The 15,509-nt window shown below is 36.2% G+C and overlaps 1 protein-coding gene across 1 annotated transcript; it reads right to left on the reverse strand.

Moving 5' to 3' along the window:
* Positions 1-729: 729 nt before the first annotated feature.
* LOC105446194 lies at positions 730-14,795 on the reverse strand. Its single transcript, XM_011682692.2, has 11 exons — positions 14,790-14,795; positions 13,453-13,509; positions 13,063-13,214; positions 12,259-12,414; positions 10,401-11,825; positions 9,012-9,200; positions 8,176-8,406; positions 7,643-7,800; positions 6,932-7,125; positions 5,454-5,594; positions 730-2,425 (listed from the first exon to the last, which is right to left on the reverse strand). Exons 2-11 carry the CDS (start codon positions 13,500-13,502, stop codon positions 1,654-1,656), a joined length of 3,468 nt encoding a protein of 1,155 aa, XP_011680994.2. The 5' UTR covers positions 13,503-13,509; positions 14,790-14,795; the 3' UTR covers positions 730-1,653.
* Between the last annotated feature and the right edge of the window lie 714 nt (positions 14,796-15,509).

A 15,509-nucleotide genomic window follows, 5' to 3' on the forward strand; every position in this document is an offset into this window, starting at 1 on the left:
ATAATGTGCTGGTGTAATGCAATAGCAACATATGATACGTGATTGTATCTTATTACTGTATATATAAGGGCCAAGGTCATTCATCATGGGTAGTAAGGGACTTTACATAGCTTATTTTGCTATACTTTTTCATGGCACTGATTATTGTACCACCCCACTGACTGATAAGATTACTATTATTAAGTCTAATGATAGATGTATTTATAATTATATATCATAAATAAACATATTGAAAATATATTTCTCTGCACTTGGAGGCTGATATATTAAATGAACATCAGTCATAGAACTAGCTTGTAGTTCGGGCAAATTTTGTGTTCTATCTTCCAACTTCAAACCTTTAATTTAGAAAACTCATTGAAAGTTTGTGTTCTGCTCCATATTGTCAACATAATTTTACACTAAAATTAACATTATTGCAGATTAATGCAGAATCTGTTTTTATCTCATTGTGCAGATTTTTCAGATGTGGAAATGCCCTGCACTAACTAGCAGTATTTTCTCACAAGCCCATATGGATATTTACTGGGAAGAAATTAGCTCTCTAGAAATATTGCAGTTTCAGATAATTTTTTTAATGATGAATACACTATCCCCAGCAGTGAAAGCATGGCACCAAAATATAAGGGTAAAGGGAAATGACTTAGAATGAAAACTTTCATTTTCATGAGAATAGCTTAGGACGATTGGCATTAGTCAAATCTACAGACTGGGATTTACCAAAACATATTTCAGATAATGCTCTCTGTTGAATCATCTACATGTATTTAATAACACATCTCTGTATAATCAATGACACTAATAGGGACAACATTAGAAGAATTCAAATCCAGTACAGAAAAACAACCAATGACATCACAATATTCAAGAAGTAGTCTAGCGGGGGACTCCTGCAAACTGCGCCCTTCCTTACACATTATTGCAATACATATAATCCTAGTCACAAAACACTTAATATAATTCTTTATCTATAATATTATATATGAACGTTCATTGTGTAGGATTGCAGTTTTATTTCCAGAACTTAGTTCATCAAGAAAATTATTTCAGAATATATGAGTTACCAGGGGGGGGGGGGGGGTACACTAAAATGTGTTCAGCATGGAGGGGATGTAGTAAATAATCAAAGATAATTATATAAATTTAATAGAAATTGTTTGCATGGGAAAGGGATATAGTCATATAGAGAATACATGAATACAATGAACAATCAAAATATTTCTTATCCAAAACAAAATATTAATGAGCTATTCCAATAAAGATGATAATAAATTCAATATAAAGACAAGAATAGAATTTCAAACTGAATGGCAATCTCAGATCAAGTTCTCTGCAGAAAGGAAGATGGAAATAGAAGTAAAATGAATAATGTATAATACTATCCTTCAAAAAGGCAAGAAGTCCTCAAGAAATGTGTGATTGTATTTGATAATTCTAACATGGAGGAAAATACTGAGAGACATACAGTCTCATTTCAACTCATATCTTTAGTTTAAATATAAATTTTAAAAAAGGAAAACAGGATTGATTCACATAAAACTAGTATTTGGTATTTAACTGTATACCATATTTCTACAAGTCTATGGTAGATAAGAAACACAATGTTGTAATAATTCAAAAAAGAAAATAGCATTTGCAATTTCTAAAGATGTATTATCTTTGAACTAATCCCTTTAAGTTCTGCTGTAATCTAGCAATATCATCATCAAGCTTTGATAAACCCACTTGAAACTGAGCCTCATACTGTGATGCTATTGATGATATTGTAGATTCTGATACAACTGAACCTACTTCTGCTGCATTGAATATTCTACCAAGGTCTCTCTCTGAGTCTCTAGCTTCTTCTTCACTCTTTCTCAACCTTGAATCAATTCTCCCTTTATATGGTGGTGGTGATCTCCTATCATTCTCATTCCCTGTCCTACCTAGGCTATCAGAAACAGGACCAGTCTTGTCACAGCCAGTGTGCTTTCTTCCTGACTTTGTAGCTGGTGATAATTCTTTTTCTACCCAGCTAGGCGTGCCACCGCCAGGTAAAGGTCTATGAGATGCCTGAAATATCCATGGCTTTCTGCTGCCAAGTTGAGGATCAGCAAAGCTCATATACGCAGTCCCATCACCATCTAAAGTATCTTCGACAAGGGTGGAGTCCAAATCTTCACATCGTCCATCAGCACCAAATGTAGCTTCTATTTGAGATGATTTATGTCTTTCCCCTCCTCCACTAATAACATGATGATCGTCCAGACAGCCTCGTTGATCAGAAACTATCTTCCTCCAATCATCTCTGTGTAACGCATCAGGAGAAGAGAGCTTGATATAATGACCTCCTCTAGATGATGAGGATGAGGATGATATGGAGTCATGGGGTGACCTTTGACCTTGTCTCCATGCTGTTTGATGGAGAGTGTCCGTCGTATCATTCCTAAATTTGAAGAAGAGAAAAGTTAGAAGAGAAGAAAGCATACCGGTACTAGAATCAAAAGTAAAATAGATGAAAAAAAGGAAGCAAACTATACATATAATATGTATTACAATGAACAATACTAACAGAGCAATAAAAAACACCTTTACTGTCATACATTCATGATCATCTTTTAATTAATATTGCAGTAGCATACACTGTACATGAATGCTGTAAAATAACAACCAGTACTATTGTCATAATGTGAAAGAATCTACAGTCATTGTATAACTGCAATTAACATGACATTGCTAGTACAATGCAAAGTGATTAATTTTTATTAAGTACGTACTCAAAACCTTATTATTAGTCTCACTTTCAAAGGCAAACTACTGCCAATTTTTTTAATTAAAGTTTTAAAAAAAGACAAATGATTACTTTGATGTTGGATATCTCGACAGATGAAGCCTAAAGGCAACTGAGACTAGTATCTTGTGGAAGTATTCCCCCTCCCCATATATGATTCAAATGATTTTATTTCTCATGCAAAACAAATTTAATGGAGCAAAAAAAGCACGAGAAAAGAGGAACTAACTTGAAGCAGAGCTTGTTGAAGCGTTAGTTCCTCAGATGTTGTTTTACGATATCTTGCTGATCTATTAAACTAACATGAATCATTATATACAGATTAATGGACACTCAAATGAGCTGTTTATATGACCACGCATTACTGGATTTCCTTTCACTCTCATATTACTTTGTCTTTGCTCAATGGTGTTGAAGCTGAATACAAAAACTACTGGTATTATTAGGGGGTGTACTGCTTGTAAATTACAGAAAAGACAAACAACTATAGCATTCCAATCAGTCCCTATTCTACAGGCCCACTCCTAAGCTACAATAAAAACCCTGCCAGAAACACAATTCACCAAATGCGTAGAGAGAGACAACAAATATAAAATGAAATCCATTAAGAGACGGTTCTTGTATGGGAAAAAAATGTGGTGACAAGTTTTATTTTAATTTTTTGTTTCATATTAAAGCCCCACTGTCCTACTTGTAGCTACTTGCTCCCTCTATATAGAAAACTTCCCCAATCGGTGCCTGTTGGTCCCCCATGATCCTCTTTTTCTTATGTTAGTTGAGAGCTGATTTAATGAGATAGCCACCTGTCAGTGACCTCGCTGTGTGGTCTAATCCCTTCTGGCCCAGTAGTATTGACGGTCTTTAAAGAAGTTCCCATTTGAAACATGTTGGGCTTAAAGTTAGTCTAAAGACAGTATATATTACATATGTGATTTCAGAAAATTTGGTCCAAGTTTCGCATTCACATTCAAGTGTGTTTGGTAGGTTTGATATTTGTCCTATCGAAGGAACGAGTGGCAATTTGATTGTGATGCTAGGCTTGGCAAGATGCAACAATGGTTGCTGCACAATTCAGACTAGCATTAATCTCTCAAAAATCCATACAAAATGTGAACTGTGTTTGAGAATCTTTTACACACCTCTCTTTTCATTAGTGTGGAACAAGATAAGGAACTATTCATCACGTTTAGTTTTAGTGTAATTTACATTTGACATCTTGACCTGACCTGTAAGGTGATATGTGATTGTTGAGGCTTGAACCCCTATCCTACTAGTATTCCAACCACTTGACTATTACACTCTACCGTATAGTAGAGCACACACTGTTACAGCAAATCACTTAATGACTCAACTGTCCATTCTCAAATGAACTCAAGAGAGAATATATGAAAATACTTAGACAACAGTACTACATAATAGGTACTTATACATTTCACTCTAAATCATAAAATACACCTAATTTGTCAAGAGTGACCATGTGACTAGCTAGTACTCCATTGTTGTGTGATACTACCAGCATAATAAGTGTGAGATTCTTGACTTCAGGCTTCCTTTCAGAAAATACACAATAACACACACTCTGTCAAATAGGATTTTGGCTGGTAGGTATATACACGTAGAACCCATGTATACAGTGTTTTATTTCCTTGTTTGATACTGGGTTTCATAATAGGTTATATAAAGACACTTCATACTTCTATTATAAATCTAAGAACACCAGAGTTAATTTAGGTTACCAGTAACAAAAATGTGTGATGGTTAATAATTAATGCTTCCCTCGACCTTTGAAATGTAATACATTCCATAACCTTTTTTTCTCCTTCAACAAAAGTCTTTGCAAGAAATACAACATGAAGTTTATGCATACTAATACATGTTATGCTATAGATTCAAATTAAACAGCTTTCCCATTATATCTAATTTAACAGTTTACAGTAGATCGCAGGATATCATTAGAAATATGAAATAGTGCCTTCAAATTCTGGCATTTCAAGAAATACATGTACATGCCTCTTTTTAAAATGTTATAATATAAAACAAAAGTACCAAATAATGCACTTTATTTTTGTAACATGTTTGTTAAATGCGAGGTACAACAAACCTTGAATTTATCATAACTGAAACTACTCTGTATAATCCCAAGGTAAATATGCATTTTCATTTGCGGATAAATAACACAATACAGAGTTGGATTACAGTCATCAACGGATGGAGGTTATGATAGAATGAATGGACTAGGTAGCTTCTGAGTTCCTAGTGAATAATAGAAGAGGTAGGTAGAAAAACAAACTCTTGACAGAAGGAATATGATCAGAATGATAACCAACAGTTATATTATTGACTGTAAGGTACTGTTTAGTATAGGATGAAAAATGAGAAAGGGATAGAAAATGGAAATTGAATAAATAAATATGTAACATATAATGACCATGGGGAATATAAATGAAGATGATGTAGAATTACATGTACTTTTATGTTTTGGTGATTTTTCTGATGATATTTAATAGAAATTATGTGTATTTATGAGTATTTATGAGTATATATGGGAATGTTTTCTACACAAATCACATTTGGACTTAAATAGGAGTTCAAGATTATCTCTACTGCATGAAATTAAAATGTGCATTGGAAATATTTCAATGTCTTTTGTAGTGTTAGAGTCAATCGTATCTATAGGACATACCTATTTATGCTCCTTGGTGTACTGATGGCCGATTGATGATTCTCTAACCAATTCTCAAGTCTAGATTCCTTGCTTTCACCAGGAAGGGAAGATTTCAAAGATTTCTCTGGAACTACACTCAATAAGATTCCCTGCATATTCCTGAGAGAAACAAAAACAAGACATAAGGGTTTATTCACATCTATATGCCATACTTAAAGATTAAGTTGAGTTCTGGTCATGCGATTGCATTGTGAAAGAAACATTGTGGAATTGATCAGAAAAGGTTGATCATCAAGCATTTGGGTACTGGTGTGTACTGCAAGGTTCTGGAGTCATCAAAATGATAAGAAATTTGGTCCAGTCTTAGTAAAGTTACACGCGCTGTACACAGAAATGTGTATATTGGCCTACACGAACATGTGGCATAAAAATCCGTCCCAATTTTTATGCTGTTTAATACATGCCATATTTAGAATATTAAGGCATTTGAAGAGCCATGCTTTTCAGGGATCATTGTGTTATCTGATGTTCTTCCACACTTGCATAATAACAATGATAACGCTCACATAATTATTATTTTTCACCTCTTCCCAGAAATCAACCTTCTCTTTAACCATGGTGGTTTGCCACTGTGTTTTTCTAAGGGTATCTAACGTTGTAGCACATGGATAAATAGGACCTTCATTGTGCGCAACTACTTTTTCATCCCCACACATCACTCATTTAGAGGTGTTGTGGTTGAGTGGATGGGTCAACGGACTGTGGATAACAAGGTTTGAGGTTCGGTTCCCGCCACGGCACTAATGTCCTTCGGCGTGACATTGATCTACATTTGCCACACTCAACCCAGGTGATGTAAATGGGTACCTGACAGGAGTTAATAATTGAAATGCTAGAGCACCGCAATGGCAGCCGTGCTAAAGCCAGGGTAATAATCAGGAGTCATAGGAGATGATAGTCAATGTAATCCCTGCATCGACAGTTGTGTCTTACAAGACATGCAGGAAGGTAAGGGAGCAGAAAGTACATTGGGAGGAAAGCCAAGAACAAATGACACTGGGAAGAAAATAGTTAGACCTTGTGGACTCCATACACAAGAAAAGTGTGATTTACATCTTTAAAAAAGCAGCACCAAATTTGTGATCTACTGTGATTTTTCAAGTCCAGGATTTCTGTATAAAACAGAATAGGTACTGTATTCTCATCTCAAAAGAGAATCCAAAAATGCAGAAATCTACTTTTTGAGCGTTTAGCTTAACGCATGACTCCAAAGCTTTAACTTGTGCCAAATGTACTTAACATGTCAACTACTGAATCCTCTTAGTTCCAGAGGCTTAACTCAGAGGTCATCTGTTTCCCATATATAATGGATTGAAGATAAACCCCATGAATGAGAAACTGTGCACAAAGACAACCCATTGTCTAACCATTCTTTAACTAACCCTGTCGAAAGAATATGTGGTGTAACTGCAAACCTCTCTTAAACCATTCCTTACCTTGTCATCTGTTGTAATCGTTTGATCTCTGAGTCTCTCTGCTTGACACTCAATATTAAAATCTCTTTCTCTTTTTCAATGGACTCAGTTCTAAGACCCTCAGATTCAAGTTGAGATTTCAGCTTAGTCATCTCTTGACGTAGTGTGCTTGTCTCCAGAGTCCAGCTTTTCCTTTTTTCCTTTAGATCATTGTCCTAGTAAATAAATATTAATTCAATTACTTTTACATATGGTAGTCTCTTTTTTTCCTTTTCTCTGTTATATTAAGATGACTGTATTAATCATGTTCACTTATTAACCATGAAAATTACTTTGGACCAGCAAGAAACATTTTATAATATCTATATTTTGTCTCTGCTTTAGAAATTGGTACCAACATATTAAACCACACAATATTTCATTGCAGTTGTCAGGCTGAATGGAATCCTAACTCAAATGGTGCTAACATTGATGCACTCCTCTCCTAAGACTATCATACTGCCCTCTCTTGGCAATTTGAAGGCAGTTTTGAATAAAACCATACTAATGTACAGACCCAACCATTAACAACAAATTCCAATGGTTTGATGTTTTATGATAAATAAAACAAATACAAACACACAATCTCAGTATTTTAAATGTATGTAGAGGATATTGCACTCGTCTGTATTGTCAAATCAAACTTATCATGAAATGACTGCAGGGATAACAATTTTTTTTGTCATACCTTACCATTTTCATGAAGATGTCTTGCATGTTGTGTTTATCAACATTGAGTGCATCTAGAGAAGCTCTTAACTCAGTCATATCTCGTGTTTGTCTGTCTGTCTCACTTTGGAGTTCTTCTACTTGCTTCTGTAGGTTTACATTCAAAGACTGCAGAGTCAATACTGTCAATGAAACAAAATACAAAGTTAATAATAGACTTTAATATGCTTATCACAGGGATCCACATATGATAATAGATTCTAGTATAATGTGGACAATCTCCTCTGCTGGGTGCTCATGGCACTCGCTCTAAAATGTCTCATAAATTCAGTTAGTCGGTGCGTCTTTATTTATTTTTTATTAGGCTAAATTTCTCATTTGGAGGCAATTAACAAGGTACCGGTAAGAATTTTTTCTTATATTCAAAGAATTGGTCATCACAAGGTATTGGTGACCATGAAAATTTTGCATTATCTGTTTTGGTCCTATTTAATAAGATATCATTATTGTAACAGATTAAGATATACTAGTAATGTAACAAAGAAAGCATTGCCAACCTTCTAAACTGACACCTGATTGGCTGTTTTCCTTTGCCTGTGCTTGAAGTTGGATCTGCCTGAGTTGCTGATTGGCTATTCTTAGCCTTCTCCTAAGCTGACTATTCTCACTTCTGATTGGTTGAAGAGCCAGACTGATCTCTGTTTGTAGATCTCTATCCAGGCTGGTGAATGGTAATGTCTCAACTACTTCCTCTAGCTCCGTCAAAAGCTCTTGAGTTTGCACGTCACCTACAGAAATGAGGTCAATACAATGGGGTCATATAACAAGGTAGTTCAGTTTAACATAAAGAATGAATGTGCTGACATGTGTCTGATTTTTTTTTTCTTCAATTTTTTGTTTTATATCTAGGTCCACATTTAATTAAACTTTTCAAGTACCATTACAAGTCAAGTAGTACTAGTAGTAGTAGTAGTAGACTTTATTGGATAACTTGTTTAGCATCAGGCTAATCTGCCACAAAGTCTATAAACTGAATATACCAGCAATGCACCAGATATAATATTAAATATTTAGGTCTACATGGAGCATCTGTCAGCTAAGGAGAATATAATCCCAAGTCATAAATGAATGTTTACTGTAAACCAAATTATTAACTACTTTACAATAGATTGTACATAGGGGAAAAAAGAAAATGAAAAGTGAAAAAAGAAGCACAATCAGTAATAAAAATGACCAAAAAAAGAGGACGAGAATTCTTTTTTATGAACCCTGTGCATGAACAGAGATACATAGAGAAGGGAGAGAAAACAGTTGAAGAAACAAGACAAAAAGAAAAGTGAAAATATAAAAAATATAAGCAAGTGGATTATTAGGTTGAAAGCCAGCATCTCACCAATTTTCATGTTGGCCGAATGGAGCTCCTTAGTAATATACTTCAAAGTCCGTACCTGATCCCATAATGCATTGCTACCTTTGGTACCAGTCATGACAACCGGAGGGCGGGAGCTGAAGGGCGGGGTCTGAACACCAACATCATCTTTGACCTGATGACCTTTAGGAGATGTATGTGGTTTGGGAGTACCTTGGAATGAAGAAGTTTCAATGTCAAAGAGAGGCAAATAATGTATTATTTATATAATATTGACTGGCCTTGAGGGGTATATCAGATATATTGACCAAGCTCAGATCATATTGCCCCGAGTCGAAAGACGAGGGCAATATGGTCTTAGCGCGGTCAATATTTCTGATATCCCCCGAAAGTAAAGCCAGTCAATATTTTTATTGTTATCCAAATCAGACATCTAGAGCAAATACAGAAATCCACCATGACAATCTCAAGAACTGAACAAACTTTTTCAAACCAGCACTGTGCATCCAGTGCTTGACAAAATTTTCGATACACTGCAAACAGTGTGCATTTGGTGTGATTATTACGTCACAATAGAGTGCGCGCAAAGTGCGTAGGTTCTCGTACGCATAATAGATGCGCAATGAAAATGACAAAATACGGCGCGGTCAATACGAGATGCCCGGATGCGAGACCGTGGAAAATACCAAGGTATATTTTCACTCGTCTCTACACGCAAAGTCAATACGCGAAGGGAGACCAAGGAAAATACAAAGAATATACCTCTCCGTTCCCACTGCTAGTGAAAACTAGGGCAATACGGTTTTGTAAATGACCAGCTCAGATGTCTGATACGGGTAATAATATATAATATTGACTGGCGTTGAGGGGTATATCTGAAATATTGACCGCGCTAAGACCATATTGCCCTCGTCTGTCGACTCGGGGGCAATATGATCTGAGCTTGGTCAATAAGACCATATGACCATATTGCTAATGTAATGTAATGGAATGTAATGCTTGTGTTTGCTTTTTAGTATGCACTGATCGAGTGTGAGGAAATATAACATATCAACTTCAGATAAATTGGCAAACTTGTGGGAAGGAAGTATTACAAGTTGTCACATAAAATGGTAACTGCATCTCACAATCTCCTTTTTTTCTAACTGGTGGGAGTTGACATAGAGACAAATAACGAATAATGACAGGTTGCCTGGAGGAAGCAAAACACTGTGATGCTAGTGAATACAAGTAAGTGTACCAGGGAACCGTTTCACAAAGCCTTTTTCAATGAAAAATGACTAAAATCAGTGACAAATCTGCTGATAACCAATCAGAAACAAGGATTTCAGTAGCTTATAACAAAAACTGTCGTTTTTCACTGATGACAAGTTCTGTGAAACACCCCAGGTTCCCTCAAGGTGCATCTCTTACCTGTATCTATCACGGCATCTATGGGATCTTTAGCAACCTCATGAGAAACTCTTTGCATCTGTGTCACAAGAGATCCTGGACTTTGATTGGTAGATTTATGATCACATGACCGACCAGAATCCCTGACTGGCTCTAGCTGCTCAGCTCTACTTTGAGGATCTGCATTGTGTGTTCCTACAGCCCTGGCTCTTAGGCTAATCCCATGGCTCCCGGATCTGGATGCATGATGGACTGTACTGTGCTTGGCAAAGTTTCTATCCAATGATAACATATCTTGCATTCTCTCATCTTGTTCTCTTACATTATGATCCACACCCCTCCTGCTGACATTCTTTGATCCATGTCCCATCTGTTGATGTGTATGACTGATATTGTTCTGGGTCACTCCACTACCAGGAGAGGGGTGCGAGAGCTGAGTTTGTGGAGTTTGTATCTGACTTTCATTCATCTTTTGGAGTTTGCCCACCAAGTCTCTCAAGATGGATTGAGTTGTCTGCACTGGTCCCATGCCATCACTGACTAGACCCTGTCTCACACCACTCTCCAGATGTGAGTCAAGATTCCTTGATGATTGTAAACCTGGAGCTGTTCTTGAGTTTTTCCATGTAGCTGCAGCCAACTGACTCTCTACTGCATGACCCTGAGGATGAGGAGCATGAGGGTCCAGCTGATCTTGATGCTGCTTATAGTGGTCATGGTCATGTTGTTGCAGGTGATGAATGTTTTGTGTTCCTGCACTACGTAGATGATCAGGAGTGATTCTCACAGGGTCCATATCTATACGACTAACCCATGGTTGAGTGTTAGGGTCTGTGTAATTCACAGTACCAGTAATGTGTCCAGTCTGTCCATTAACCTCTTGAGGCAACTCAGTCCACTGCTGTTCCTGTCTAGTGATTCCTACATGCTGAGGCTGTAACATGACATAGTCCCTTTCTACATAGGTCTGTTCTTCATTCAATCGACTTTGAACAGTACTACCTTGCCTTGAGGATGCTGCATTACGCTGTGGCTTCTCATTCACTCTGGCTACCTCATGTCTTATAGCTGGGTTCTTGACGACTTCTGTCCTTACTCTTGTCTTAGTGATAACATTATCATTCAGTACCTGTGGTGTTACATCGTATGTTTCAATGAATTGTTTTGGGCCATTCCCTCTCTGCGATGGTTGCTTTGATAAAGGAAAGTTCTCCTTGTTTCCTGGAGAAACCCTTGCAGGAATTCTTGGATGAGCTTTGTCTGTTACCTCTTTCTCTGTATAAACATCCGTTCTGTCTCTGTGTGTATCCTTAGAATGCATCCTATCACTGCCTTGCTTCTTTTGTTCTGCTTTGTTGAGCTTTGTATGTTTTTGGTTTGGCGTTGACGAGACTAATTTCTGATTGAAAGACCTTCTTCCTGTCTGCTTCTTTTCTTTTAAAGAGCCTGCACAACAAAAAATAAGTGAAATTAAAATGAAATAAAAATAAAGTCAACAAATGTAAACAGACGTCCAACTTACTAATTAGCATGTAAACAATAGTGGTACACGGTTTACAAAATACACAATAAGAATGGGTCAAATTTATTGGTTTTATGGGAAATGTCTTACACACTGTGTCATTATAATAATTTCATAATTTTCACCTGTCTATTTCCATCATATATAAGGGAGCCAATCACCTCAGGGCAACCGTGATTATATTCACTTTTTCAGCTTCTGTCAGATATTGTGCAAGTTATGCTCATGATAATAATCCTTGTTTTACATACAAATACAAAATGATTATTATTGTGCTTATATCTGCATGAACTTGGTTTACAATATTTAAGTAGTACTTCCAAATACAATTTCTCTGTAGTCTATTATCATTCTTACCAGACCGAACAGGTTTCTTCTGTATTGACGTTGTCTTTACTCTCGTCTTTGTAACAGGAACTTTCTGCTTGGTGGTCTGTTTATTCTGCTGGTTTGTATGGGACATGCCCCCTAGCTTGCTCCTAACACCTCTCTCCAGTTTCGTAGGGACATTTTCTGGGAGGTCAAAGGATAGATAGACTGACATAAAATATCAATATGTATTTGGAAAGTATGACCCAAGGCTATATTACAATAATTTAAGTAAGGTAAAATCAGAATATTATACAATATTAGAAGAATTCTCTTAGGCAACATATGAATTTTATATATAATTCCAATGTTTTAGGCAATCTTATTGCAGACGGCACCAGCATGTTCATTCCATGTTAACCTACTGTCAACAGTGACACCTAGAAAGGTAGCAAGTTTAACTTCAATGACGGGCATCTCATTTAAATAGACATCAATTTTGAAAGAGGCTTTATTTTTCTTCGTAAAAACCATAACATTTGATTTTCTAACATTTATATTTAATTTATTGACAATTAGCCAGTCAGATACATATTTCAGTTCATTAATAAAAACATTTTGTAAAGCATCAATATTTTGGTGAGACATGCACAAGCTGGTGTCATCTGCATACAAAATTCAATTGAACATTTTAGAAATATTTCCCAAATCATTTATGACCTGGTTGTAAAGAGATGAATGAGTTTAATAACCAAACCAACAGCACATCATAAAAAGCAGCAGCAGTCTTATGGTTATGCCTGGTAATTCAAGAGCTAATCATGCCCCTCTCGAGCTCTCCTCCCAATGTACCTATTCCCTCACTCTCCATCATGTTAGCCAGTAAAGCAGCACACCTATCTAGACCTCTATGAGTACTCATCACTTGATCATCGGTATCCGTGGAGTAAAGAGAATAGCCTGAGCGGATGGATGATGGGCTTACTGGTCTCAAGGATGTAAACCTACAACAACAAAAAATGCTTAACTTGATTAAACTTAAAGATACCAGTAAATGAATATTATCAATTAGCATTTCAATGACAAAAAGTGTCAAACAGACATCATTAAATCATTTATTGTTAGTGCATGCACATTTACTAGGAAATTCTCTATCACACATCATACTTAGTTAATTATTAGCTAAATATTCACTCTACTGCTGCACATTTTAGCATAAAATATATAGTTAATGAAACCTACCTGTTTTTCTCTGCACTGCATTTTGTTGCATTTAGCTGTTTCATTTGCATATTAAACCTACAATATGGAGAAGTAACATAATTGAATATTAATACTAAAGTCATTTTTATATCGCGCATAATAATAAATTCTCTATGCGCTTGCATATTGCAATGGAATTGTATTTTCATCGATCAAGAAGTTTTTTTTTCAGAATTCCTTTTCCAAAATGAAAATGAATGCTGAACCTAGATCTAGGTCAGAATCACACAAGTAAGTAGTTGAAACGTGTATTGACCACTGGGGGCTCACAATACTGAGTGATTTCAAGTTCGGTGTTGAAAGCTGGTGTTGAAAACCGGCTACAACACCGAATTTGAAATCAGGCTAGTGTTGGGATTGACCTCAGGAAATATGACGTATTTCCGCTAGTCTGTGTTGAGGGCTGGTGTTGAATGTCATCTGCTGAACCAAGTATCGTGGTTGGTGTTGACGATTTACGTGTAATTTTCCCATTGACTCACACCAGCACCAGCCCTAGGGATTGGGAAATTCATAATTTCAAGTTTGGTGTTGGTGTTGGTGTTGCAGTATACCACAGGTAACTATGCGGACATCTGGCACGAATCTCACGATCATGCCAAGGTAAAATCCACTGTACAGTCAAAACAGCTGTAAATCATTTTATCTATTAATCTTCTAATATTACTTTATATTTTATATTTGATACGATGTAATTTATTGGATTTTCTGAATGGATTATGCTTTAATCGCAAGACTTTTCATGTGTAAAGTAGGACGTCACTCAGGATGAGGCTGGTGTTGAGCTATCGATAATGCGCACGCTTGATTGGTATCGTCCATCTAAACTGACTGTTGGTGTTGGAGCTCGGTTCAGCAGCCTTTCCACGCTCTCAACACTGACACCAACCTCGAACACCGTACTTGAAATCACTCAATACTGATTAGGAAAAGGAAGTTGATACATTCACTGCATTAAATTTAAAAAATGGTTTGAAATCAACAAATCAATACGATAAAGTTATAATAATAAGAAAAATCATACAAGTACCGTCACAATTAAATATCGATATTGTTATAAAACAACTTTAAACAAACCATAAAGACGGCATTGCATTGCATTGCGGCATTGAGATTGACATTCTCTACAAACATCAACATAGGTCTAAGTATGTGGGATAAGGTGACACAGATTTCAAAATTTCAAATTAGTTTTTGATGTCCATCATCTGAATCTTTTTAAATAAAAACAACGTCTGAAAATATTCATGGATTCTACCAACTACAAGGAGTTATAAATGTACCACTTTGAAAATGAAAGAGTGTCTTTAACTTACGTTTGACTTTGGTAACTCCTCTTGAATTTGCCGGTAAATATGAGAAACATTATTCTGCTTAGATCTATAGAGGGCGTTAATACTAGGTAGTACTTTAATCATATCACAGTCGCTGCAAAAAGGAGAGACTTTTAACGCAGGTGACGTCTACGTTTCCTCCATACCCTCCCCCTACCACCTCAATCGACGCTAGACAAATTTGAATGGTTAAATTAAAGGTATTACAAAGTTTTGGTATGGGGTCATGAATTCGGTTCAAATTAACATATTGGAAGCATATACGTTCCTACAATATACATTGATCGTTGTCGCGGTTGAAATCGAGTCTAACTGAGTTATGAAATTATAAATAATAAACTCTTTATGTTGTATAGCTCCCTCTAAAGGTCAAGATATTAATTTAACTATGAAACAATGTTTCTTGACTAAAATCGACCGATTAGCTATTCCTGTTTGGAAATTATATATCCCAACTACATATTCTGAGATTTTCATTGTACGGCCATACCCAGGACCAAAATCCAGTTGAAACCAATTGGAGCAAAACCAATTGAAACCAGTTGCCAACTGGTTTCAATAGGGAAATTGGAACAACTGGTTCCAATTGAAACCAGTTGCCAACTGGTTCCAATTGAAACCAGTTGAAACCAATTGCCAACTGGTTCCAATTGAAACCAGTTGAAACCAATTGCCAACTGGTTCCAGTTGCCTAATTGGTTT

Source organism: Strongylocentrotus purpuratus, unplaced genomic scaffold (assembly GCF_000002235.5).
Source record: "Strongylocentrotus purpuratus isolate Spur 01 unplaced genomic scaffold, Spur_5.0 spur5_scaffold_7, whole genome shotgun sequence".
In the NCBI taxonomy this organism is placed as follows: domain Eukaryota; kingdom Metazoa; phylum Echinodermata; class Echinoidea; order Camarodonta; family Strongylocentrotidae; genus Strongylocentrotus; species Strongylocentrotus purpuratus.

What these genes read in the sequence shown, in the direction of transcription:
- LOC105446194 (XM_011682692.2), bottom strand. Translation starts at nt 13,502, where the DNA reads ATGCAAATGAAACAGCTAAATGCAACAAAATGCAGTGCAGAGAAAAAC. An exon ending in TGCAGTGCAGAGAAAAACAG is followed by an intron (nt 13,215 to 13,452) that starts GTAGGTTTCATT and finishes TTGTTGTTGTAG; the next exon opens with GTTTACATCCTTGAGACCAG. An exon ending in GAAGAAACCTGTTCGGTCTG is followed by an intron (nt 11,826 to 12,258) that starts GTAAGAATGATA and finishes TTTGTTGTGCAG; the next exon opens with GCTCTTTAAAAGAAAAGAAG.